Source organism: Amblyomma americanum, chromosome 7 (genome assembly GCF_052857255.1).
Source record: "Amblyomma americanum isolate KBUSLIRL-KWMA chromosome 7, ASM5285725v1, whole genome shotgun sequence".
NCBI classification, from domain to species: Eukaryota; Metazoa; Arthropoda; class Arachnida; order Ixodida; family Ixodidae; genus Amblyomma; species Amblyomma americanum.
This window is the reverse complement of record NC_135503.1, coordinates 151,345,226-151,369,461: the sequence shown is the minus strand read 5'-3', so window position 1 is coordinate 151,369,461 and position 24,236 is coordinate 151,345,226. Positions and strand designations below refer to the sequence as shown.

Genomic DNA, 24,236 nt, shown 5'->3' with positions numbered 1-24,236 from the left:
TCCTACCTTAGTGCGGGAAAGGACTGGCAGTATGTAATAAATAATTAAATAAATAAATAAAAGAAATAATTAAATATCTGCTGAAAGCCACGTCCCTTATAAGCTCCCTGTAACTAGGCGTGTGTAGCAAATTTGCTGTGTACGAACTACCAACTACTCACCTAATAAATAACTACCCCCCCCCCCCCCCCCAAAAAAAAAAATCTCACAAAATTTGGGGAGGAATTGTTGATTACACAGGGTAAAACATTCAGAAAAATTGTGGGGCTAGACTTGCCAGCTTAGCAAATGCATCAGCGAAAGCTGTTATAGCTTTGGTTTAGCCTTAGGTTGAGCACCAACCTCGTTATAGCCTCCTCATTCCACGCCAGGCACCTTTTGGGTTCTTCCCATCATGGTAGCCATCTTTAACTTATTCCTTCACTCTGCCAAGGTTGGCAGGTGACAACTGAATTCGATTAACTTGCTTAAATTAATTTACTAAGTATCGTCTTACGGCTGACCCTGCAGATTCCACAGTAGAATGCAGGGCTGCATGGCTACACCAAAGCGATAACAGATTTTGCAGTAAAAGCATGACAAAAAATTGGCTCTGCTTAATCCTAGTTGAACTGCGAAAGCTTCGTTTCCTCGGCACGTCGTCTATGCAGCGTCTCATTCCGGCACTCTCGAGAACTCAAACTGGTCTCTTCCGCAGTTGAAGAATCACTCCGGGACGTGGCATGACTTCTTCTAGCCGCATCTTCGTTACGACGCTTCTCGTGTCCTGTGGCGCGTTCTTATAGCGTCTCTTGAGCGCATTGTCTCTTCCTTGTTTCGTTCTGTCGTTGTTGCGTCTCTTTCGTGCTCTTCATAACGACTACAATACACTGAGACAAAGCGCATATATATATATATATACTCCCCACGAGGCGACACCTCCTCTCCCTCTACCCCAGCAGAGCACATCTGGTGGAGCGAGCAGCGAACGGCAGCAGCGTCGACGGCGGCGCCATCTGTTGGAGCGTGGCTGTGGCATTTCTAGGCAACGGCGGCTCAAGGGCGTTTGTCGGCCACGGCATACGGCTGAAGTGCGCGACAAGCCGAAATGGCTAGCTGGTGGGCGTAGTAAAGTTTTTGCTTTAAAAAAATTGACAGGCCGGCTACCATATAAGATTCAATGATAGGTGCTAAGGTATCTATATTTTACTATGTTGAGGTAGAGAGTATGAGAGCTACTTTATACACACTCGCTTTTTGACTAGCTCTCCTTTCCAGTCTGCTTCTCTAGGCATGTGACGCCACTGATGACCCTTTCCTTGGGCGGAACATTTCGTAGCAGCTGCCACAGATGGACCGTGCTGCATTCGTCGATTCTTGCCATACTCTCCATCCTCCTACAACAACCGCCGTAAGGATGGTTCTCATTGTAACCATCCTACAGTTACAGATTCGTGCACTCTCATCATACCTGCCTCCTTCCAGAGTAACTAGCCTCATGGCAGTTACCGCAGCAACGACCCTCCGCCTCCACTTCACACTCTCGCTATACCTTCATCCTTTCACGGTAACCACCCTCTGGTTAAGCTTTACTATGTTCTCGCCATACCATTATCTTTCCACAGTAACCATCCCCTTCGTATCAGAATATCTATCTTCTGGGTGGCTCCAGTGGCACCCACCCACCGGTTGAGTCTTCTCCTTTGCCTCTTCCTTCGAAGGTAACAACCGTTCGAGTGGTTCCTGTGACAACCTCCTCTTGCTAACGCCTTTTTACGCACTCGCCATGCCCACCTCCTTCCATGGTTACTGTCCTCCTTTTGGGCATTCCTTCGCTCTTGTGATACCCTCCTCCTCCTCCCCCGGTAACCACACTCTGGATGATTGCAGTGGTAACCACCCACTGATTATTCCTACACTCACATCATACCTTCCTCCTTCGGCAGTAACCACCCACCGGTCGAGTCTTCATACTCTCTCACCATACCGTCCTTCCACGATAACCATCCCCTTCCTTCAAGGGTAACTGCCCACTGGGTGGTCCCTGTGGCAAGCACCCGGCGGTTGCATTTGCTTACTCTCTAGCCATGCCCTCTTCCTCCCAAGGTAACTACCATTCAGGTGGTTCCCGTGACAACCCCCCCCCCCCCCCCTCCCCCAAAATTACGCCGATGACTATGGCATACTACAACTACTAGGACACGAAACCCAGCAACGGCCGCTTAACAGCTGCCACTATACAAATAGGCTACTTGAATAAATACTTCATCTTATACATGTCAGCTTCAAAATAAAACAAAATTCACTTTCAGCACGATTTCCATGCTTGAAATTGAAAGTGCAGTCCACAAATTTAGTCTTAAAAAACTATATAGACACGTAATTTTGGTTGCGTGTTTTCTTCTTTCAATTGATGCGTTAGTCACTAGAATACATGGATTACCCTGCGGTATTCACCTACGACCGCTAAATAATTCAAAATTGAATTTCTTCCTTTATTCTTTCACTCCCTCCCTTATCCCTTCCCTTACGGTGCGGTTCAGGTGTCCAACGATATATGAGACAGATACTGCGCCATTTCCTTTCCCCGAAAACCCAATTATTATTATTATTATTTCTTCTGTCATGCTACTTTGGTTTCAAGGTGACCAGGATCTCAAACAATTTGGACGGCACTGAAGATGACTTCTTGTGGGATTAGCATGCACCAGAGCACAGCACCAGCTTGGAGTCTGAAGGCTCTGCAAGTGACGATGCCTGAGCATACAATAAATTCCACTAATTCCCTGATTGGCGTGTTGTTCTTCCACTTTCAAAAAAGATGTATTTTTTGCACATGACGTACATGAACTGCTCCCCGAAAATGGGCCCTTAAATCTTGCAAAAAAATGTGCGGGCCTCACGCTTGTTTAAAGCGTAGTTGTCGCAGGGTATACCTGCCTTCAGAGCATCACGTCACCGCACAACTAGTCTATGCTGTGCTTGATCCGATCTGTGAATGGGTTCAACAGAACTTGCCCTGGTGAGGCAAAAAAGAAAAAGTTGACAAATGCAGCCAAGCCCAAATCTCAAGGATTAATGTTTCATTGAGTCCTTTTGCAGCTCAAAGAAGCATTCCAATTCAAGGCATACTATAGTTTCTTATTTCAAAGACATTAAGAAATGTGTGCATGGGGCATTTTTTTTTAAGCTTCATTTGCGTGAACACATAATGCATGCCATCTCATTTGTTGCACGTGTACAACACATGAACTTCCAATATCAGGAGTTATCAGCAATGAGGAGCAGCTGGTCTAACTAGCGCAGGCAACAACAGCTGATGCCTGAGCATATACTACTGAAAACTGGTAGTAGGCGGCAAAAGGTGACACTGAAGCCACGCTTGTGTTTTGCAACTTTTTCCATAGCTTTCACTCTTGCTCAAACTTGGCTGCACTCCATGATGCTCGAGCCCCAGCACCGAACCAGCAAACGCTAGTGCCAACTAGCGCCCCTCATGGGCTGGCTCAGCATAGTCGCAGCCCTCAACGTCGCTTGACCGGGAGACTGTCTGGTCCATTGTGCGGTCATCCGCCTGCGAAGGAAGTCAGCGTTCTCCATCAAGCGATGCAGGGAACTTGAGTCTAGCTCGGTGCTGCAGTCCTTACACATCCCCACCAGTCCTCAAAAGACCACAATCAACACGACAATGAAGGAGCACCAGCACCAACCAATCCCTGAGGGGCAGATTTATAAGGGGGCCCTCCTCTCATCCCTTTCCCCTGAGCTAGAAAATTTTCTACCAACCATGCACACTGATAAAGTGCATGTTGCAAACCCCCTTCTTTGCATTACGCTTCTCTGCTCATCATTGGCGAAGAAGGAACCAAGTGGGCACAACTTCGGGCACTTAAAGTTTTTGGCTACACCAGCTGTGAAGCTTCAAATAAATCTCCATGTTTAAAATATAGCACACTAAACGGTGCTAAATTTGAGGCCACATAGATTACGATGTTACCTATGGACAAGCATATCAACTGTTAAAAGGCTGCTGGCAACTACTAGTGAATACAGCCAAATTGACCACATTTTCTAGCCTGGCCTGCAACATTGGCTATCTTCTTTAAAGCAGCCATCTGCTGCCCCATCAGCTGTTTTGTCAACAACTTGCGAGTGGCAACAATGTAACATCGTTGACATGCTACAGCAAATAAAAGCTTTGATTTCATAAATTTAGTGCACCACCAATGAATGCCTTGATGGTAAAGCTGTTAGACTTCATTTGTTGAATAAAAAAAAAGATAATTGTGCTAAACACTGACAATGTTCTTTGCCAATGCACTGCAGTACATATATCTACCTCCAGCCATTACCAAATGCTTTGAACACCTGACAGCACGAACATTTCAAGGCAAATAGGTTGCGATGAGTACCCGTCCGAGCACGGGCTTTCCCTCTCACCGTCGTGGAGAAACTGCTGTCATCCAGATGGGAGAGCTCCTCCTCAACGCTATCCTCCGAGCCACTGCCCTCAGTCTTCCATAAAGAAGCCGTGCTGCGCAAACATCGTGAATTGGTGAGGAGGTGACAAAGGAGGATGCTGCGGTGCACCTGCATCTTCCAACGGTAGATGCAAGCTGCGAAAGCTCAAACAGTGACAACCTTCACCAGCAGTGGAGAGCAAGCTGTTGCCTTTGGCAAGATGCTGCTGTTCCCCTCTTTCCCTGCCCTGTTGCACAACAGCTGCACTGGTTTATGGTTTTTGGGGGTTTAACGCCCCAACCCACTTAGGCTATGAGGTTTACGGTTTATGGAGGTTTAACGTCCCAAAGCGACTCAGGCTATGAGGGACGCATAGTGAAAGTTTTCGGAAATTTCGACCACCTGGGGTTCTTTATTGTGCACTGACATCGCACAGCACACGAGCCTTTAAAATTTCGCCTCCATCGAAATTCGACCGCTGCAGATGGGATCCCCGCATCTTTCAGGTCAGCAGTCGAGTGCCATAACCACTGAGTACCCATGGCGGCACAACAGCTGCACTCACCTCAGCTGCTGTCACCCTTTCAGTCCACCTTGTTGGACCTGATGTCATCACTGAAGCATTGTCTCTGCACAATTACGCAGGAACTTCCACATTTCTACAAACAACTCTGCACTGCATAACGCAAGATTAAGCGACAGCTTTCTAAAGAGATGAGTATATTTTTAATACACTTTTATTATTAGAGGTATGGTAATATCAAAGTTTGGTTGCGTAGCAAATAAAAATAATAAAATTTGGGCGTGAATTGAATCGAATAATTTCGGACATCCGTACAATAATTCAAACTGAAGATGAATGCTTTTCCACTAAACACGGCTATGAAAAGAAACAAAGGTATTGCAAACAAATTTTGTTTTCACTAGGCATGTGCGAGCGAATATTAGATAATTTCAAATATTCGGTCTAATATTGAAGTATTCAATATTCAATTCGATCCAAATGTTTGGAATTCGAAATATTGAAGTATTCGCCTCAAGCGAATAACGTTTCTGGAACTCTAGCTGCGTGTGATATCGGTTCAGCGCACCTCCTCCGGGATGGCACTGCGGCGCACACACAACTAAAGCCCCAACTCCGTATGCTCCGTGCGTATGCTGGAGCCAGTCTACGCATGCTGATGGGAGCAAGCGGAAGCACGGCACCCAGATGTGTACCTCCCAACCTTCCAGGTGTCTGCGGCCACTTTACACTCGGTGCGTACGCTTCGTAACCCTCACGGCATCAATACAGAGTTATAGCATAGCGTGATGCGCATCTGCTACCGTGATCCGCTTCTGCGGGGTACCACAACGTGCGTGCTGATTGGTCCCAGTGAGGCAGGCTTGCACGCACCTCACGGGAACGTGGTGCCACATGGCACCCTCATGGTGTTCTGTGCACATGCGCAGTGGTGCCCCACAGAAGCGGTGCCTGGTAGTGGATCGCGCTATGCTATCTCTCTCTAATAGATTGTTCGCAGTAGTGCATTCTATATCTGCTGGATGTGCACAGTGTGCTGAGGCACACCAAACTGAGTGGGCATCAGATCATGCTGGCCCACCTACAATGCACCCAGGATAACTCACCTCTGCAGGGAATGAGGGTCTTTCTCTGGCTGCGGCAAGGCTTAGAGTGGGGGTGAAAAAAAAAAACAGAATGAAGGGTAAACACATGGCCAGAGTAGAAATGCATTCCAAGATATTAACGCTATAGCATTAAGGTCCCGTTCAAAGGAAAAGCCTGGCGCAGTTCATCAACATTGTGCTGAAAAACTCTGGATTGGTTGAAAAGATGATGGCTATGTCATGCATGGAGTAAAGGAATTGAAAAGTGATTAAAACATTCAAAAACTGGTGACTAGAAGGTCGCAGCAACATGTCGAAATGTCATTAGCACATGAAAGTATATAAAGTTAATGAATTGCGCTGAAAAGAAAATTGGGTTGTAATTGGTCAGGATTTGGATCCCTGACCTTTGGGTTACAAGTCAGACAGGCTACCACTAGGCCATGCAGGCACGTTTATACGGCTTGGCTAAAGCGGGGCTTTGTATGTATGCCATGTGGTCCCTCACATAATGATTGTGACTGTGAAAGAGGAAATAACGTATGTCTGTGTGGGCAAAAGAAGGTGCTGACGGGACCCATTCAAGCTATTGCATTGTACCCTTAAGGTGCACTAAAGAGGAATCTGAACTCGTCTTTTTACCATGGGAACTCTATCTACATGCTCCGGGCATTCTTAGGAAAGTTCGAATTATTGTCCTGTGTGGCCGATTTCCCTAATTAAATCGGATTAAACGTACCGGCTCCTGCCTTTGTTTTAAACTCAACGCGGTAGGTAGGCGGAGTCAACCAACGCGTGGAATGCCTTTCAGCCAGTCCAGTGGCGGCTTCGCTTTCACTTTTATTTTATTTTTTAGGTTTCTATGAACAAACAGTTTCAGTCACAGACAACATAGCCGCAAATTAGGCCCATGAAAATAAGAATACATGTGGACTCTTTGATTTAAGTATTGCTCCGCCGATGGCAGAGCGGCAAGCCACCACAGGACTGGCTGACGCGTTGGCTGACTCCTACCTATCGATCCCGTGCTGAATGCGAACTAGCAAGGATGTACAAATAAATGAGGGCATGGTTAGGCTATTTACCCATTGAGTTAAAAAAAATAAGGTGGAAGCCGGGACGTTTATGCGATTTAATTAGGGCAATCAGCTGCACAGGACAATAATGCCAAGTTTCCAAGAATGGCCGGAACGAGTAGATAGAGTTCCTGCGGTAAAAGGACGAGTTGATTCCTCTTTAGTGCACCTTTAAAGGCACAGCTTAAGTTCCCCCAAATTTTAGAGGGCAGCTCTTAAGCACCCGTTCGTGGGTTGAGCCACATCACTGCCATCGGTGTAACCGAGCCAAACCATAAATAAATAAACAAACAAATAAATACAAAATGAACATTGCCGCGACTGGGATCCGAACCCATGGCGCTGCAACCAGATCAGCTTCGCTGGCCACTGCACGAGAGCAGTAGGCTATAGCTACAGCCAATCATGCCTCGTTTTCAACTGCATATTCTCATGCGCTGTACAATGCACATTGTCGTCTTCTTAAAATAATACTACTATCGAACTAATATCGTCACCAGACGTGCCGACAACCCAGCAAAGCCAAACAATGAGCCTACAGAGCCACTGATGGAGCGGAGCTTAAATTTCACATTAGGGAGAACCGTAATCGTACTTGGAATTTTTCTCATGGCATCCTGCGCAATGAACAGTCAGCAGAAATTGGTAAGTTGCATGTGCACAGCAGCCATTGACAAATTTCCACTGCTGCCAATACCATGCTGCAACATGATCACAAGTTGCACTCCTAATAACACCTACACTTGTGAAGGTGTGCCCTAGCACATTAAAAGTAAAGTGCGCACTGTTACAGTGTAGTGTAAGCTGCTATCCTTGACATAACTGTCCCTATAAGTCAATGCTGTACCTGTTAACCAGATCCACATAGTGTACCAAAGGCTGCAGTGAAGGCACACTTTCTTAAGATGTCACCACAAATGCTGTGGATCCTGGCTACATCCTGATGTGATAGCAATCCGGCACTGATGACATGCACGCACATGTTCCCACTGCGTCTTCCCACTGTTAAGCCCAGGGCATATCATGTCCAGCCTCACAAGGGCATGCAGAAATGCAACAAACAAAGACAGTGATGGAAATGGCCAAGAGCAATTTGGAGCAGTTCCCTCACATTTTGTAGCAGGAGCTTGACACTATATAATGTAAAAGTATGGACACACAGGGTACTTTAGTTAACTTATATTTCGAGTCTACTTTTTTTTTTTGGCCAGTGAGGAGTGCGAGATGGGGGTGCAGGGGTCAACGTAGATTGTGGCAATATATGCTATAATTGCACACTGCGACCTTTGTAGAGTTTTTCAGGACGTGTTCCCATAACATCGGGTTAATCCCCTACCCTGAAATTGCATGTGAGTGGCAAGCCCACCATGAAATGGGATTAACCGCAATGTCATGACAATCCATTGACGTCACTGGCTGGAGGGCCTGCTCTGAGGGGTATTTGCAGCTGCCTTCTTGACTTGTGCCCTACTATAAGCATTCACATCAGAAAGGAAAAAGTAAACATCATGACATTCGCTTGTGGCACAAAAACAGGACTCGAGCACAACCATGCCGGCAGCGATGTACCACCCTCGAGTATGCTTGGTCGCAGTGGATAGGCTGGGCCTAATGCGTTCCCCACTGAAGCCACAACGAAAAATGCTTTGCACTTAGGCAACAGTTATCATACAACATCTAACTTTGTTACCTGTTATAATAAAAACAATAACTTCACATTGAAATGAATGTACAATTTACAACTGTTATGCCTCTGTCAGCGAAACCATGGCGGCGACCGAGTCTCTCGTCTGTTCAGGTCAGCAGGCGCTCGGTCTGAGCGATGGCAGTGTGGCAACTTCTTCTTTTTCCTCAGTAAATATAGGATGATGCCCTTCTTCTTCACCACAATGGCCCCGGGGAGAAAAGGAGCCATCCTGGCAACTCAGGGAGCCGACAACACAACTGGGCCATAGCATGGCTTGAGTCGTATGTTATAATCTTGGAGACGGAGAGCCCATTGAGCCAGGCAACCGGAGGGATCTTTGAGCGAAGAAAGCCAACCTAGGGCATGGTGGTCGGTGACCACGTCAAACGGACGGCCATAGAGATAAGGTCGAAACTTTCCAAGGGCCCAGACAATAGCCAAGCACTCTTTTTCCGTCACGGAGTAGTTGGATTCTGATTTTGTAAGGGTGCAGCTGGTGTAAGCAACCACATATTTCTCGAATCCACACTTGCGTTGGGCGAGCACAGCCCCGAGGCCAATGCCACTGGCGTCCGTGTGTACTTCAGTTGGGGCTTGCGGGTCGAAGTGACGCAAGATGGGTGGTGCCGTGAGGAGACTGCGCAGGGTGTTGCAGGCATCGTTGCAGGCAGGCGACCAACTCGAAAAATCCACACTGCTGCCGAGAAGTTGACTTAAAGGGGCAGCAATGGCTGCAAAGTTGCGAATAAAACGTCGAAAATAGGAACAGGGGCCTAGGAAGCTGCGCAGTTCCTTAATGCAAGTAGGTTTTGGAAACGCAGTCACAGCACGAAATTTGGCGGTGCCGGGGCGGACGCCCTCTTTTGACACAATGTGGCCTAAAATTGTCAGCTCACGAGCAGCAAATCGACACTTTTTGAAGTTCAGTTGAAGGCCGGCGTCCGTAAGGCATGTTAAGACGTGCTTCAGCCGAGACAGATGAGTGGCAAAGTCGGGCGAAAATATCACGATGTCGTCGAGATAACACAGGCAAGACTTCCATTTCAGGCCACACAGAATGCTGTCCATCATGCGCTCAAAAGTAGCCGGAGCATTACAGAGGCCAAAAGGCATGACGGTAAATTCATACAGGCCATCAGGGGTCACAAATGCGGTTTTAGGGCGGTCGTCGGCTGCCATGGGGACCTGCCCGTACCCAGAGTGTAAGTCGAGAAAAGAGAAGCGTTCCGCTCCTTGAAGGCTGCCCAGAGCATCATCAATGCGCGGAAGAGGGTAAACATCCTTTTGCGTGACCTTATTCAGGTGGCGGTAATCAACGCAGGAACGAATAGAACCATCTTTCTTTTTCACGAGGACCACGGGCGAAACCCAGGGACTGTGTGAGGCCTGGATCACGCCGCTCTGAAGCATGGTGTCAGCTTGGTCTTGAATAACTTGGCGCTCACTGGTTGAGACACGATATGGGCGCTGACACAGAGGGGCGTGGTCACCGGTGTCGATATGGCGGGCGACATTTGACGTGCAGGTCAAAGCGGGTTGGTGTGAATCGAAGGAGGAATGAAATTGATGAAGCAGAGCGAGAAGCTGAGTTCGTTGAGGTGCAGGAAGAGAGGCGTCGATGGAGGGAAGGAAAACATCTGAAGACGAAGTGTCGGGTGTAGCAACCGGCGGGCTGAGGGTATCGACGTCAACGGACGGCGAATCGTCATTTTCATCGCAATAGAGAATGGAGTCAATGATTTGCACGGTACTGAGGAACTCACCGCGACGCACAGTGGAAGCATATGTAAACGGATTGGTCACGAACAACGCACTAATGCCAGCTGACAGAGTGAGGACGGCGTAAGGTATAAACAGGTACTTATGGCACAGAAAGAGGGACGATGGTGTAAAAAGTATGTTGCTGTCGCGAACAAGGTCAGAAGTGAGGGGCACAAGAACAGAAGAAAAGGCAGGCAGTTCAGTGTCTTCAGCAACGACGGCTTTGGCAGGAGCAGCAGAAGGGGCATCGGGCGGCGAGGAACCGCTGAGCGCAAAGAACTCAAGTTCAGCACGAGCACAATCGATGACTGCGTTATGGCGCGGCAGGAAGTCCCAACCCAAGATGACCTCATGAGAACAGGTTGGTAAAATGACGAATTCAATCACATAGAGGATTTCCTGAATAACGACGCGAGCCGTACACGTCGCTAATGGCGCAATAGCCTGTGCGCTTGCGGTGCGTAGCGAGAATCCAGAAAGTGGGGTCGTCACTTTTTGCAAGGAGCGCCAAAAGGAGGCGGCCATGGCAGACACAGCAGCATTGGTGTCAACAAGTGCCAGAACAAAAACACCCTCTACGGAAACGGCGATCAGATTGGCGGGACATAACTGAGGCCTTGGACATTTCGCTGGTGGCGCAGTTCTCGCCTCAGGAACTGCGGCGTCTAGTTTTCCTCTTGCGAAAGATTTGGGTGCCGACGCATGGGAGAAAGGGAGCGGCGACGAGGAGAAGGTGAGCGCCGGGTGGAGAAGGTGGTGCGGTCAGGTGAAAGCGGGAGACTCTGTAGCGGCTCGGCTGGCGGTGAGTAGTCACTGGGAGGAGGCCAGTAACCGGCAACTGAGGAGATTGGCGCACGACGGCAAAGCCGGGCCACATGACCAGGCAGTCTGCAAGAGTAACAAATAGGCCGATTGTCGGTAGTATGCCAGGGATTGCCAAATTGTCGAAGCAGTCGCAAAAAAGGCGTCGGAGCGTGAGGAACTTAAAGGCACAGACGCTTGAGGTGGAGCGCAGGTAGGGCAATAGTTAGGCGGCCGCGGCCGTGCGACGGCGGCAGCGTAGGTCAGGGGTGCAGCGACAGGTACGGGCGGCTGTGCTGGTGCAGGCAGAGGGACCGGTGGAAGGGCCTCAGCCACTTGTTCGCTGATGGCAGTGCAAAGGTCGGGCGCCAGGAATGGAGATTGCATGGAGGGGGATGGCAGAAGCGATAGCTGACGTGCAACTTCCTCACGCAAAAAATCTTTGCGTGTGCCAAAAATGTGTGCCAACAGTTACGAGTGGTCGGGTGCAGCCGACAGGTCGGCAAGCGACTCGACAGGCGCTGCTGCGTGCTGGCGAGTGAGGAGCCTCTGCTTACGCAGCTCGTCATAGCTCTGGCAGAGACTGACGACTTCGGCAATGGTGCGGAGATCTTGCGACAGCAGCATCTGAAAGGCGTCATCCTCGATGCCTTTCAGAATATGCTTGATCTTGTCCGCCTCGGACATCTGGGCGTTGATGCGTGAGCACAGGTTGACCACGTCTTCAATGTAGCTGGTGAACGTCTCACCCGACAGCTAAGAGCGCTCGCGCAAGCGGTGTTCAGCGTGTAGCTTGCGCACAGCAGGACGTCCGAACACTTCGGTGAGGTTCGCCTTGAAAGCAGTCCACGTGGAGAAGTCTGCTTTGTGGTTTCGAAACCACAGGTTGGCAATGCTGGTGAAATAAAAGATGACATTGTTCAACTTGGTGGTATCGTCCCACTTGTTATATGTGCTCACCCGCTCGTATGGTGTGAGCCAGTCTTCAGTGTCACGATCATCAGTACCGCTGATGAGTGCCGGGTCTCGCTGCCGGAGGGAGCCGGAACAGAGGACTAGTGAGCCAACCTGCACGGCTTGGTGGTGGGCGGCTTCAGGCATAGCGGAGGTCAGTAGTGTGCGGTTGCGCAGGTCCAGGGTGGTACGAGGATGTTAAACTGAACCTCCACCAAATGTAACGGGGGCTCAGGTTAACGCCCAGGCGGCGCCGAAACCACGGTGGCAACCGAGTCTCTCATCTGTTCAGGTCCGCAGGCGCTCGGTCTGAGCGATGGCAGTGCGGCTACCTCTTCTTCTTCTTTTTCCTCACTAAATATAGGATGATGCCCTTCTTCACCACACCTGTTATAATAAAAACAATAACTTCACACTGAAATGAGTGTACAATTTACAACTGTTATGCCTCTGTCAGCGAAACGAGCGAAAAAGTGGGCCAAGTGAGATCTGTCGCACATTAACTGCCAAGAGTTGCATGTACGGAGTCCGAGACATTGGCAGAACCATCACTGCACGTCCCCACCCTAATTCCAATTAAGAATGCCTTAGGGTGACCGTGAAGTCTGCCAATACGGCGTTCCACCAGTCTCTTTCATTCCGGACGGGCGGTCATCATGTAAAGCAGGGCATGTGTAATTTTGCACCATATAATCGAGACATTTAATGCATTACCTCTATGTAGGTTTTGCTGGGCCTGCACCAATTTGTCGCGAAATGCAGGTCGTCGCGTACGGGGCACATACAGTCAAATCTCGATATAACGACTCATGTGGGACCGCCAAAAATCATTGTAATGAAAAACGCATTTATAAGCCAGGTCAAACCTAGGAACGAAAATGACCTACCTTGGCAGTAGACAAGTGTGCAGACAAGCAAACTCTCAAATTAATATGTTGCACTCACTTCAAAGCTGCTTTATTTGAAGAAATCAGTTTTTTTTTCTTCTAGCACATGCAGCACACACGGCCGATTAGGAATGCCTCTACACCTTCAACTTTGTGCAACATCTCATAGTGTAAATCATTGCACCGTGCGATGAAAGTGCGGACTTTGTATACGTGCACTACACTGTCAGAGTTCAATATGGCCTCCTCTTCTTCAGTGTTCGGTGAGCCACAGTAGACTTCTTCAGGTTGTCATCATCAGTGGAGATGTCGCGAATGCTGTTAATGATCTCCTCGGTTGTCAAGTCAGCCGAGGTTAGTGCTACGCTGTCGCTCTCCACGTAGTCGTCGAACGGAGAGACAACAGGTAGCAGTTCTGCAACCTCGGCCCACAGGTCTCCAGGGTTGCTTTCAACCACCTCTAGGTCGTCTTCAAGCTGCACAGATGCTTTGAGGAGCCCTGCCTTTTGCCAGAAGTTGCTAATGGTAGCCACCTTCAAGTTCCACCAAGCTCCTAAGAGCATTTCCGCTGCCTGATGAATACTTATTGCAGTCGGCTGCTTTAGGTGGAGGTTGATAAGCAACCGCTGCACAAGACGCTTACAAAACTCCGCCTTCACAGTTTTTATGATGCCTAGGTTTAGCGGTTGCAGCAAAGATGTGTTGTTTAGCGGCAGAAATTCCAGGCGAGCGTGCATCAAGCGAACATTCACAATGTGAGCTGAGCAGTTGTCAACAATCCAAAAGTATTCTTCGGTCATCTTTCCTCATTTGGGTGTCGAGTTTGATCAGCCACTTGGAAAACAATTCTCTCGTCATCCACGCACGCTTGTTCGCATGGTAGTCGTACGCTGCTGACATCATGTTCTTGATGCAGCTAGGCTTCGCATACTTGCCCATGATGAGCGGCTTACTTTTTTTGGTGCCTGTTGCATTGCAGCACAGCAGGACAGTCACACGAAGATGCGACTGCTTCCCTCCTTTGCACTGCTGTCCTTTGAAGTGCATCGTTCAATCTGGCAGCAGCTGATAAAAACATGCTGTCTCGTCCGCGTTGAAAATATTGTCTTCAGAGTAAGATGCAGCTATCTCTTGGAAACGATCATTTTGCCAGGAATCCGCGCCTTCTTTGTCAGCAGCCTTTTCCTCGCCCGAGACTACCTGCAAGTTATTCTGTTTCTTTGACGGAAATGAAAAAGCCAACCCGCACTTGCGTCGAACCCAGTTATTTCAAGTGCAACGGCAAATTCGCGTGCTCTTTCTTGCAGCATTGGGCCAGACACAGGAATGCTTTGCAGTCTGGCATCTTAAAATCATGTGAGAACAGCTTCGTCCACATTTTGAAAGTTTCCCAGTTGCAGCCGTTTCCTCGTAGGAGCAAGTCGAGACTCCCAGTGAAGTTTGAGGATCTTGTCTCGGTCCTTCAAAATGGTGGTGACCGTCGATGGGTCAATGCCACGCTGTACGCAGAAGTCAATTTGCTTTTTTCCTGTGTTGAGTTCTTGCAGTATGCCCACTTTTTCCTTGAACGAAAATTGCTTTCGCTTCTTGGTGCCGTCGCTAGCTGCATTCTTCGTTAAATCATGCGCAAACTTCGCAGTAAGCTCACGCACCACGAAAAAGAAAATTCGCAATGGCTTAGCTCAGTTGGGCCAGGATATGTGCAGTGAGAGCTACGTACACACGCTTAGCCCTTTGAGCTGCATTCTTACACCGACGGGCCTCTTCATACCAAGCAACAATTTCGAGGTCGTTCGAAGTAGCTCCTTGTAGTCAACGAAGGTGTCGCGCACAGTACAAGTGCTCACCGTCAGCTTCTTCACCCATGGAGCATTTCACTAGCACTGTGCATACCCTCAGGGCTTCAAGCTCCATAGCCAGGCACAACTGCAACACCGGCAGAACAGTGCAGCTGATTGCCATGTTTACGACGCATGTGCAGTAGTGAGGTGTGACGTCACACCTCACTACTATGCATGAGCCGTAAATATCAGTGTGGTTTACCACACTGAGGCCAACCAGTGACATCGCTGGGATTTCCTGCACTTGCGATATCTGTTGTAAACCAGGTCGTCACTTCTGTTCACGCCTATCTTTCCATCACTCTTCCTAACTTTACTAATCAACTCATTTTTTCATTGAGGAAAGGAAACATTTTTGACAAAAGGAAAAGGCTAATCAAGGGCGTCAAGGGTGCAGCAGCTTTCAGATCTAGACATCTCGGTGAACACCTCAACCCTGCGAAAGCATATGTTTGAGGAAAGGAAACGTTTTTGACGAAGGGAAACAAGGTGCAGTAGCTGTGATGCATGAGCGCAGCGCAGCTGGTTGCCATGGTAACGGCGCATGGGCAGTTCAGGCTCCCGCTGATCACACGAAATGCAGCTCTGACTAGCGTAGTGTAGCTCTTGCTACAAAACACTTGCGTGAACAACGACCGAACGGCCCCCGACACCCAACACAAAGAGAGAAAAGATGGCTAGGCCTGCTAGGCTACTGAACATTAAACGACAACCTTGTGGTGGCGCTAGCAGTTGGTGCTAGACATGGTGATGATGATAACTACTGCCCTCGGAGCCTACCCACAGAAGTGCGTTGTGATGACAACCATAATGCGCAGGTCCACACGGGACGGAGAGGCAAAGAGACACCGTATGGCTCAGTTTAAACAAACAGATATATTCAATAATTATACATGATTAAGATTCAGAGGCTGGGGCGTCCGAGCTTACGTGCCGACGACTTCATGGGGGCGATGGAGGGGCTCCGGAGTTGAGCTCGAGCGGTTGCTGGCAGAAGCTGCACGCCGTCGGGCTTCGGCGCTGAAGGCCCTCTTGGCGAACGATGTCGTCCTGAGCGTTTTTCTTCCGTACTGCTTGTCGATTTTTATATCCTCTTCTCCACATTCCCTAGGGTGAGGACGCCCACGCCGGAGGGGAAGGAGGGGGGCTAGGGCTTTCACTTGGGCGCACAAACATACCACCGCACTTATGGTCTCGCCCCCCTCACGTGTTGAGTCCGAGGGAAAGAAGGTTGTCTTCGAGGTAGCGCATAGCGTCGGCTGTGGTAAGGCGCGCTCTGGCCCGCTGACAGTTCCCGCGGGTCACCGGCCTCCGCTCTACATCCATCAACTGACACTCGCTCCTCAAGGTAAGGCGCGCTCTGGCCTGCTGACAGTTCCCGCGGGTCACCGGCCGGGAAAGTGGTCCCTTGTCCTGGGATGTGCTCGGGAGGCCTCCCCTGGAACCGCCACGGCAATTGGGGAGGATAAAGCCCGTTTCCCCGCGGCGGCGGCGGCGGCGGGTCCGGTTGGGTCCGTTTGGGCTTAAACCCCTTCGTTCTGGTCGTCACTCTCAACGAGCATGGCTGGGTAATTGATGATGCCGCTGTCATCTGGGTCTCCGTCTACGCCGCGGAACCTCGTAGCACACACAAGGAACGTCACAGCGTTTTCTGATTCACCCGATGGTTGCGACGCTGTTAATTTTAGCCGAATTCATAATACTGGCGTTCCTTGATTATACAGGGGAGAATGAATTACGTATGTTATTCTGAGATATGTGCTACATTGAAATTCGTAGTTCTGAAATATTTTTGCATTGAAAATATTAGAAATGTGATGGGGATTTTTTAAAAAATTCGTTAATTTGAAAAATTCAGTAATGTGGTGTTCGTAGTAATGAGATTTGACTGTAGTGGGGTTCCACTGTAGCTTCTATGGGAACCAGAGGAAAAGGTGTGCTAAGCTGCTGCCAACCAAGGTGCAGTCGTCGGTGGGAATGCATTTCCGCAGCACTCCGAAATTTGCAGGCTTCTTCCTTCTCTCTCACACACCTTGGAAGGCCAGTCATTTTCGCCAACATTCGCACGCAAGCACTGGGTGGAAATTTTCACACTGCCTGAATTAAACATGAATATTCAACCAAAATGTCACTGTCCACTGCTGGCCGTTCACTGCAAGTGCAGGTTTTCAACAGCCAGTACAATGGCACAGTGCCAAGAATATACTCGCTAGTGCGCCAACCGAAAGCGCAGAGGTAGCACCGGGAGCCATGACTGCCAGCTGCCACATTAGGGGCGCTGCTGACTGAGAGTATACTAAAGCCCGAGCGCCTTGTGCCTTCCTAGCAAAAGACACAGCTGTGGATTTGTTCTATTCCTTTATTTTTAGCATACACAACATTAATAGACATATTAACTCACTATATATGCATTGCAGTAAATAAACCGCAATCCTCCCTGTGACATCACATATCCGTTCTTAGCAAGGCCGCTTTACCTTGAAAATTCTTGCCATGTGACACTTGAATGATTCATGAACCTGAAAAATTACTCGCATGAAAGAAATTACACACTCATGCACACAGCGATGGCGGCTGTGCAAAGCGATGTCATTGGCTGATGACACACAGACAGATGAATGAACAGAGAGTTGATACTTGAGGCTATACCCTTTGTGCCACACTCCCTAAGAGTAGCACCCTCCATTGACAACTGTTGGCAGTTACTGAAAATGGCACCTCCCCCTTCACGTGGCAAGCTGGCGGTGCTCAGCACACCAGCCAGTATATTCCGGACTCTGTAATGATGGGCAAAGACCCTGTTGCGAAGCACTGGCTTTCTGTCAAATGGGTTATCTGTTACTGGCATACAGAAATAGTACATAAATAGATGATGATGTAAACCCATTGGCTTCCGTGGCCGGCGACCCACCAGCCGCGAGGAATGAAGCTAAAGTCGCAATGACCGCGATTCACTGGCCGTTAGGAGTCTGGCGATGTTTTATAGATGGCAGCACGCATTTTTTTTTAACAATTTGCTTTATGCATTTATCACCAGATGGATATAGTTGTCTACAATCTGAGGGTGGCTTTTTTTTTATGCCATGGCGTCACGGAGAAGTCGTAGTCTGACTGAAACGAAAATTCTTGAACTGGTGCTCGACAGTGATGACAGTAATGTTTGTGAAGATGAGGACATTCCGCTAGATGATCGAGATTCCAATTCTGGCACCGACAGTGAAGAGCATGAGGATATGTGTTCAGAAGAAGATGTATTGGACTCGTAAAATCCATCTCCAAAGGCATGAAAACTAGAAGATTGGGATTGAGAAGCGAATGACAGAAAGAAAACAGTTGTCAAACTACCTTTCACTGGTCAACCAGGCATAAAGAGATGCATCCAAATACAAGTAGGTGAAAGTAGCAGTGCTTTGGGAATGTTCGACGCTCTTCTCGGAGAGGAGATTTGGAACATGATTGCTTTGCACACAGACACCTTTGCTTGTGAAAGGCAGCGTTTGCAACCCGGTCCCGCTTGGCAAGAAACGACTGCCGATGAAATGAAGGCCTATTCTGCTATGTGTGTGCTGATCAGCCAAGTGAAGAAGAGCACTGTACAGTCGTACTGGTCAACAAGGCGTGTTGTAAGTACACCATTTTTTGGTTCAGTTATGCCAAGGCAGCGTCTTTGGGCATTATCGCGCTATCTTCATTGCTGCAATAACAGCCTTCCTCGAAATGAAGATAAGCTGTGGAACATAAGGCCTGTGCTCGACCACATACTAAAGTCTATAGGCACAGCATACCATCCAGAAGAGAACGTCGCAGTGGACGAAAGCCTCATGAAGTTTCGTGGTCGGTTGTCGTATGTACAATTCAACCCCTCAAAACTAGCAAGATTCGAACTAAAATTCTATAAACTGTGTTAATCTTCAAGCGGATACTGCCTCAAATTTGCCATCTACGTGGGGAAAAGTGAAAAAGCACCTGCTACAACTGGGTTATTGTGCAGTGAAACAGTTGTCATTGACCTTGTCGATAAGCGTCGCTCTGAAGGCCACACTCTCTACATAGATAACTGGTACTCTTTACCAGTGCTCTTTCGTCACCTAAAAGAAGCAGGGTCGAATGCTATAGGCACAGTTCATCTGCACCGCAAAAATATGCCGAAAGAATTCAAAAAGTGCAAATTGCGAAAAGGTGAATGCAAGGCACTTTTTTCATGAGGGATCATGGCCCTTACATGGCAAGATAAGAAGCAGGTAACTATGCTTTCAACGTGGCACAATGAAGCTACTGTTACCGATACAGGAAGGAAAAGCCGTCATAATAGCCAGCCGGTTTTGAAACAGAAAGTAGTTCTCGACCACAACCGTAGTATGGGAGGAGTGGACCGCAAAAGAAGGTACGCGAAAGGGTACAAAAAAATTTTCTTTTAAATCACCGAAATTGCTGTTTATAACAGCTATGTCTTATCAGTGAAATCAACTGGCATGCATGTTCACTATACTGATCGGAAAGTCAATCTGACAGAGATTTTTGAAGCGGCCGTTCTTCCCCTGTACTGAGGTCGACAAACCCAACCTGCTACTACTACGCCAATGCGTTTACAGGCCTCCGAGTGGGCTCATTTTCTTCATGAAATCTTACCGAACAAGCTAAAGCAGAACGAGGCTGTGCTAGTTTGCAAGGCACACGACAAAATATCTGAGAGCCGATGGGAGTGTGTAAAATGTGAAGTTGCACTTCACATGCCTGTATGTTTTATACCAATCAATACACGAAAGTCATATTGAGCTACATTTATTGAAAATTTGTGGAGCGCCGCATGCGTTCCCGTGGCAAGAAAATTTCGACGCGGAACACCAGGCAGGAACGGCCGTGGAGGGCATGGAAGCCAATGGGTTAATCTCAGAATTGAAACTGAGACTTCCCTTAAAAAAAAAAAAAAAGCAATTTCATACATTGTACATGTGCAGAGTAGTTGGGTTGCCTAGAGATTAATTTTGTCCTGAGATAGAGTGCCTTCAGCGTTTTCCGTAGCCTCAACATTCTAGTGACACAATCCATGATGTCAATACAGAAGACGTGTGTTTGATCCGACCTACTTACACTGGCTTCACTACCGACCAAAGTGGTTGATTTATCTGATATACTGAAGCCAGCAAACAAAACTTGCAATTTATGTCACACAAGGGATGACAATGCCACCATTACCTTTGTCCATTTCAGTGTTTCACACACAAATGAGGGCCCTACAGCATAGCCAAATGGTCAAACAGTACCCACACGCTTACTGTATGAAATGCAACTGCATGTGACACTCCTTCAATGCCCTTTAGGTCAAGGTGCAAGAAGTATGAAGAGTAGATAATGCATTCCTCCTTTCAACTTACATTTCCATTGCAAAAAAAGTAACCTTTCAGGTGACATTTCAAGTCGCCTGCTCAGTTCTTGACATGAACAATTGCTTGCCAAACAAGCCTCGTCATTTCTCTGATCCTCCTCTCTTTACCACTGGCTATAGCTCTGTTCAGAACGTGCTAAGCAACCTTCACAAAAGCTTCTCTCCCCCTCCAAGGCAAAAACAAACATGGCAAAAAAAGAAAATAAAACTGGAGGGGACGCTTAAGCACCACCTTAAGAATGACGCAATAGCGTTAATCGGTCCCTTCAGAGGCCTGGGTTCCTCTTTGCATATCACTTCACAGACACGGACACTTTTCTGTCACCATCACATACTGCTCAACCTACTGTTAAGAGTCTAATGCAATAGCATCAGAGATCCCTGTCATGCAATTACTCCTTCTCTGTCGCCTAGGTGCTGCCTACATGGCCACACATGCAGAATTGGTCATTCTCTACTTCACAGATTGTGAGGAGTCCTCATACCGCTCCTGGCACAGTGTAGAGCGGTAAAGCAGTGCGCCACTGTCCTGGCAGGTGGCTGTTTCAAACACAGCCACCAGTGGGGCTTGTGTGACCCAGGTTGCTCTCGCCCAGAAACCACTCACGGCCAATCATTGATTTAACTGCTACCTGCCACAGTGGACAGGTTGTGATGACTTCACTTGACCTCAGTGACAAGCGGGCCACCTGCTTAGCTGCTCACAACGCCGTCGCCAGATTTTGTGCTGAACGGGAGCCTTAACGCTATTGTGTTAGTACAAAGCAGAAAGAAAGATGATGATGATGATGATGAGGAGGATATGCTGCTTACCTGGTGGTGCCTCCAGGCTGCTGGGGGGCACTCGAGGTGCTGAGGAGAGAGGCGGAAGCCGGCCACCACCTCCGCCACCACGAGGCCCACCACTGCACGTAATCAGGCTCTCTCATCAGAGCTTGTCCCAGCAGCCAAGCAAGTTCTCCAGCCCATGCAGCAGCATGAGGCTGCAGCGGAGGTCTACACCATGTATTAGGCCCTAAATGTCTGCACTGCGGCAAGAATGTGAAACACCTGTGTCACGCTGACATGATGGATCACAACCGTGCCAGGGTTTCTTTAGCCTCAGGAGAGCCCCAGTGGCTTTCAAAGCACGCTCAGCAACCCCTGCGCCTCTTGGCCTGCCCCCACCTGACATGCATGCACAAAGGAACACACAGACACACGGCCTCTCAGGGAATGCCCAAATTCTGTCACGCTGAACAGGCCGTGCACCCAGCAACACTAACTTCCAGACTGGTCATGACACATCTAGGCATCGCAACGACCAAACAATATTTGAGCGAACGGTACTGGTGACCCGGAATGGACAATAATGTTGAAGTTGTAATTAGGAATTAGGCCATTTGCAAAGAATCAGATAAATCAATAATAACTGTAACTGTCCCATTGCAGCCAGTACAGTGACCCAAGAAGCCCTGAGAAAAGCTTGGAATCAATATTGTTGGGCTGATGGAGTGAGCACCCCCTGAGTGCAGATTCGTGGTAACTGTTATCTATTACCCCAGCAAGTGGCCCGAGGTGGCATTCGTGTCCACAATAACAGCACAGACAGTTACAAAAACACTCCTTGAACTTTTTGTGAGGGAAGAGTACCCAAAAACCATTGTGACAAACAATGGGTGCCAGTTCATGCCAACATAATATGAGCAGTGTTTACAGGACAGGGGAACAAGCACCGAGTTGCAAGAGTGGGAGGAAAGCATGAGCAACTTCCGTCCCGAATGACTGGAGAAACCTTCGCTGAAGGCGTAAGAGGTTTGCCATCTGCTATGAATGTAAATGAAGGAGGAATTCACACTAGCATCTGTAAAAAACAGCAAGATCTAACTGCAAGAAGTTTCTGAAAGGAGAAAAGGCTAGGATGGCTTGCTCCCCAGGACTACAGGCCTCAATGTGTTTTTCAATGCATGGATGTGTTGGAGCGCACCTCAGGAGACACAAGGTGGCAGGATAAAGTGGAGCCCTTAGCAGAACCGTTAGTGCAAAACAACCCAAGGATTCTCGCATCAGATAAGGGCGGTGTTTTCCCCATAGTACCAAACAGCACGTACAACAAACATCAAAGCACCCACTGCTGTAGAGAAGAACTTCAAGTAAGTATGTGTCCAGGCTCCTGAAGTTAAAGATGAGCCTTAGAAATCCTTTGTAGACTTGAGTCTCCTAAAGTTGCATGGAGCTGTAAAAATTGCTAAACTCGACCCAAGTATTCTTTTCCACCAAAATGCACAAATCTGACATACCGTTCCGAGCCATCGTGTCGGAACGAGGATCTTGGCAGAATCAAGTGTCGGTGTATTTACAGAAGCACTTTTTCTAAATTGGTCCACATATCGTATTTGCTCGAATCTAGGCTGGTACTTTTTTTTTTAAATCGTTTACGAAAGTCGGGGGCCGGCTTAGATTGGATGCGGTTTGCCCGCAACCGCTAGACACGTAACGCCATCTCGCGGCCGCAGCTTGCAGGTTTGCAGGCTCCATTTTGCTTGTTGCCGCTGGCTTGTTCAAACGTTGTGAACAAAGGTCTCGCCATTCCGTACTTTCTTGCGTTCGTCGCCACCTGACTTCGAGAAACGCCCGTGTTTGCGGCGCAATGAGGCCCACCAAGCGATGCCATTACACCGCGGCTTTTAAGTGGAAAGTAGTTTTGAACCTACAAGCCCAGCGCGAGGAAGCAGTGAAATGAGCTCTTCAACTGCGCTGCAAAGCGAACGGCCTTCACTGGACCCAAGAGCGGGCAACACCACGAGGTGGAAAAGGAAGCAAAGGGAAGGTGCGATGCCTGTGACGACGGAGATAATACAGGCAAAGGCGAGGGAGGTCGTTAACATTAGAGACGTGCCACGGACCCAATTTAAAGCCAGCAGGGGCTGGGTCACGCGTTTCATGAAACGTTTTGGGTTCAGTCTGCTACGGCTTCCGTATGCCAGAACCTACCACCTGATTTTGAGGAGAAGCAGGTGGCATTTTAGCGCTTGGTGATCAAGAAGCGGCTGGAGAAGCAGTACAGTCTGGGCCAAATCGGTAACGCCGATCAGAACCCAGTGTATTTCGACATGCCTGTGGCATACACAGTCAATGATAAGGGCGCAAAACAGGTGAAAGTAAGAACTACTGGGTAGGAGAAGCAATGTCTTATCATGATGTTATGTTGCATAGCCGATGGGCGAAAAGTGCCGCCCTACCTCATCTTTAAGCGGAAAACGCTTCCATCCGGAGGGGTTTTCCCTAAAAACGTCGTTGTGCGCACACAAGACAATGGATGGATGAGTGGTGCCCTAGTCGAAGATTCGGTGAAGACCATTTGGCAACGTCGTGCCGGGGCCCTGTTGTTCAAAGAGTCAGTCCTAGTTCTCGACTCCTACCGCAGCCACTTGATAGATGCCGTAGTCAGTGCTTTCAAAAGGCCGTACGAACATTGCGGTGGTACCCGCAGGAATGACGAGCCAGCTACAACCGCTCGACGCTGCAATCAACAAGCCCTTTAAGGATAGGCTGCGGAAGCACTACAACGACTGGCTGACGCTTTAGGACCACCAGCTCACACTGACCGGACGCATCAAGCGTGCTTCGCTTAGCCAAGTGGCGAACTGGGTTGCCGCGACATGGGAGGAAATTCTGGCCGAACTGATTGTGCGGGCCTACCGCAAGTGCAGCTTCTCGAACGCGCTGGAGAGAAGCAAAGACAGTGCGCTGTGGGAGGAAGCCAGCGACAAAGAGGACAGCGATGTCAGCTATGTTGACAAAGACGATGAGTGA

General features: G+C 48.6%; 1 protein-coding gene across 1 annotated transcript in view; it reads right to left on the bottom strand.

Annotated features, from left to right (window-relative positions):
• Positions 1–3,099: 3,099 nt before the first annotated feature.
• The window catches only part of LOC144096680 (uncharacterized), an 81,273-nt gene continuing 60,136 nt past the window's right edge, over positions 3,100–24,236 (bottom strand). Inside the window, exons 5-8 of the mRNA XM_077629517.1 lie at positions 21,255–21,346; positions 6,070–6,109; positions 4,420–4,513; positions 3,100–3,553 (exon numbers count right to left, since the gene is read on the bottom strand). Coding sequence (XP_077485643.1) covers positions 3,464–3,553; positions 4,420–4,513; positions 6,070–6,109; positions 21,255–21,346 — 316 coding nt within the window. The 3' untranslated portion in view covers positions 3,100–3,463. The remainder of the gene's footprint in view (positions 3,554–4,419; positions 4,514–6,069; positions 6,110–21,254; positions 21,347–24,236) is intronic.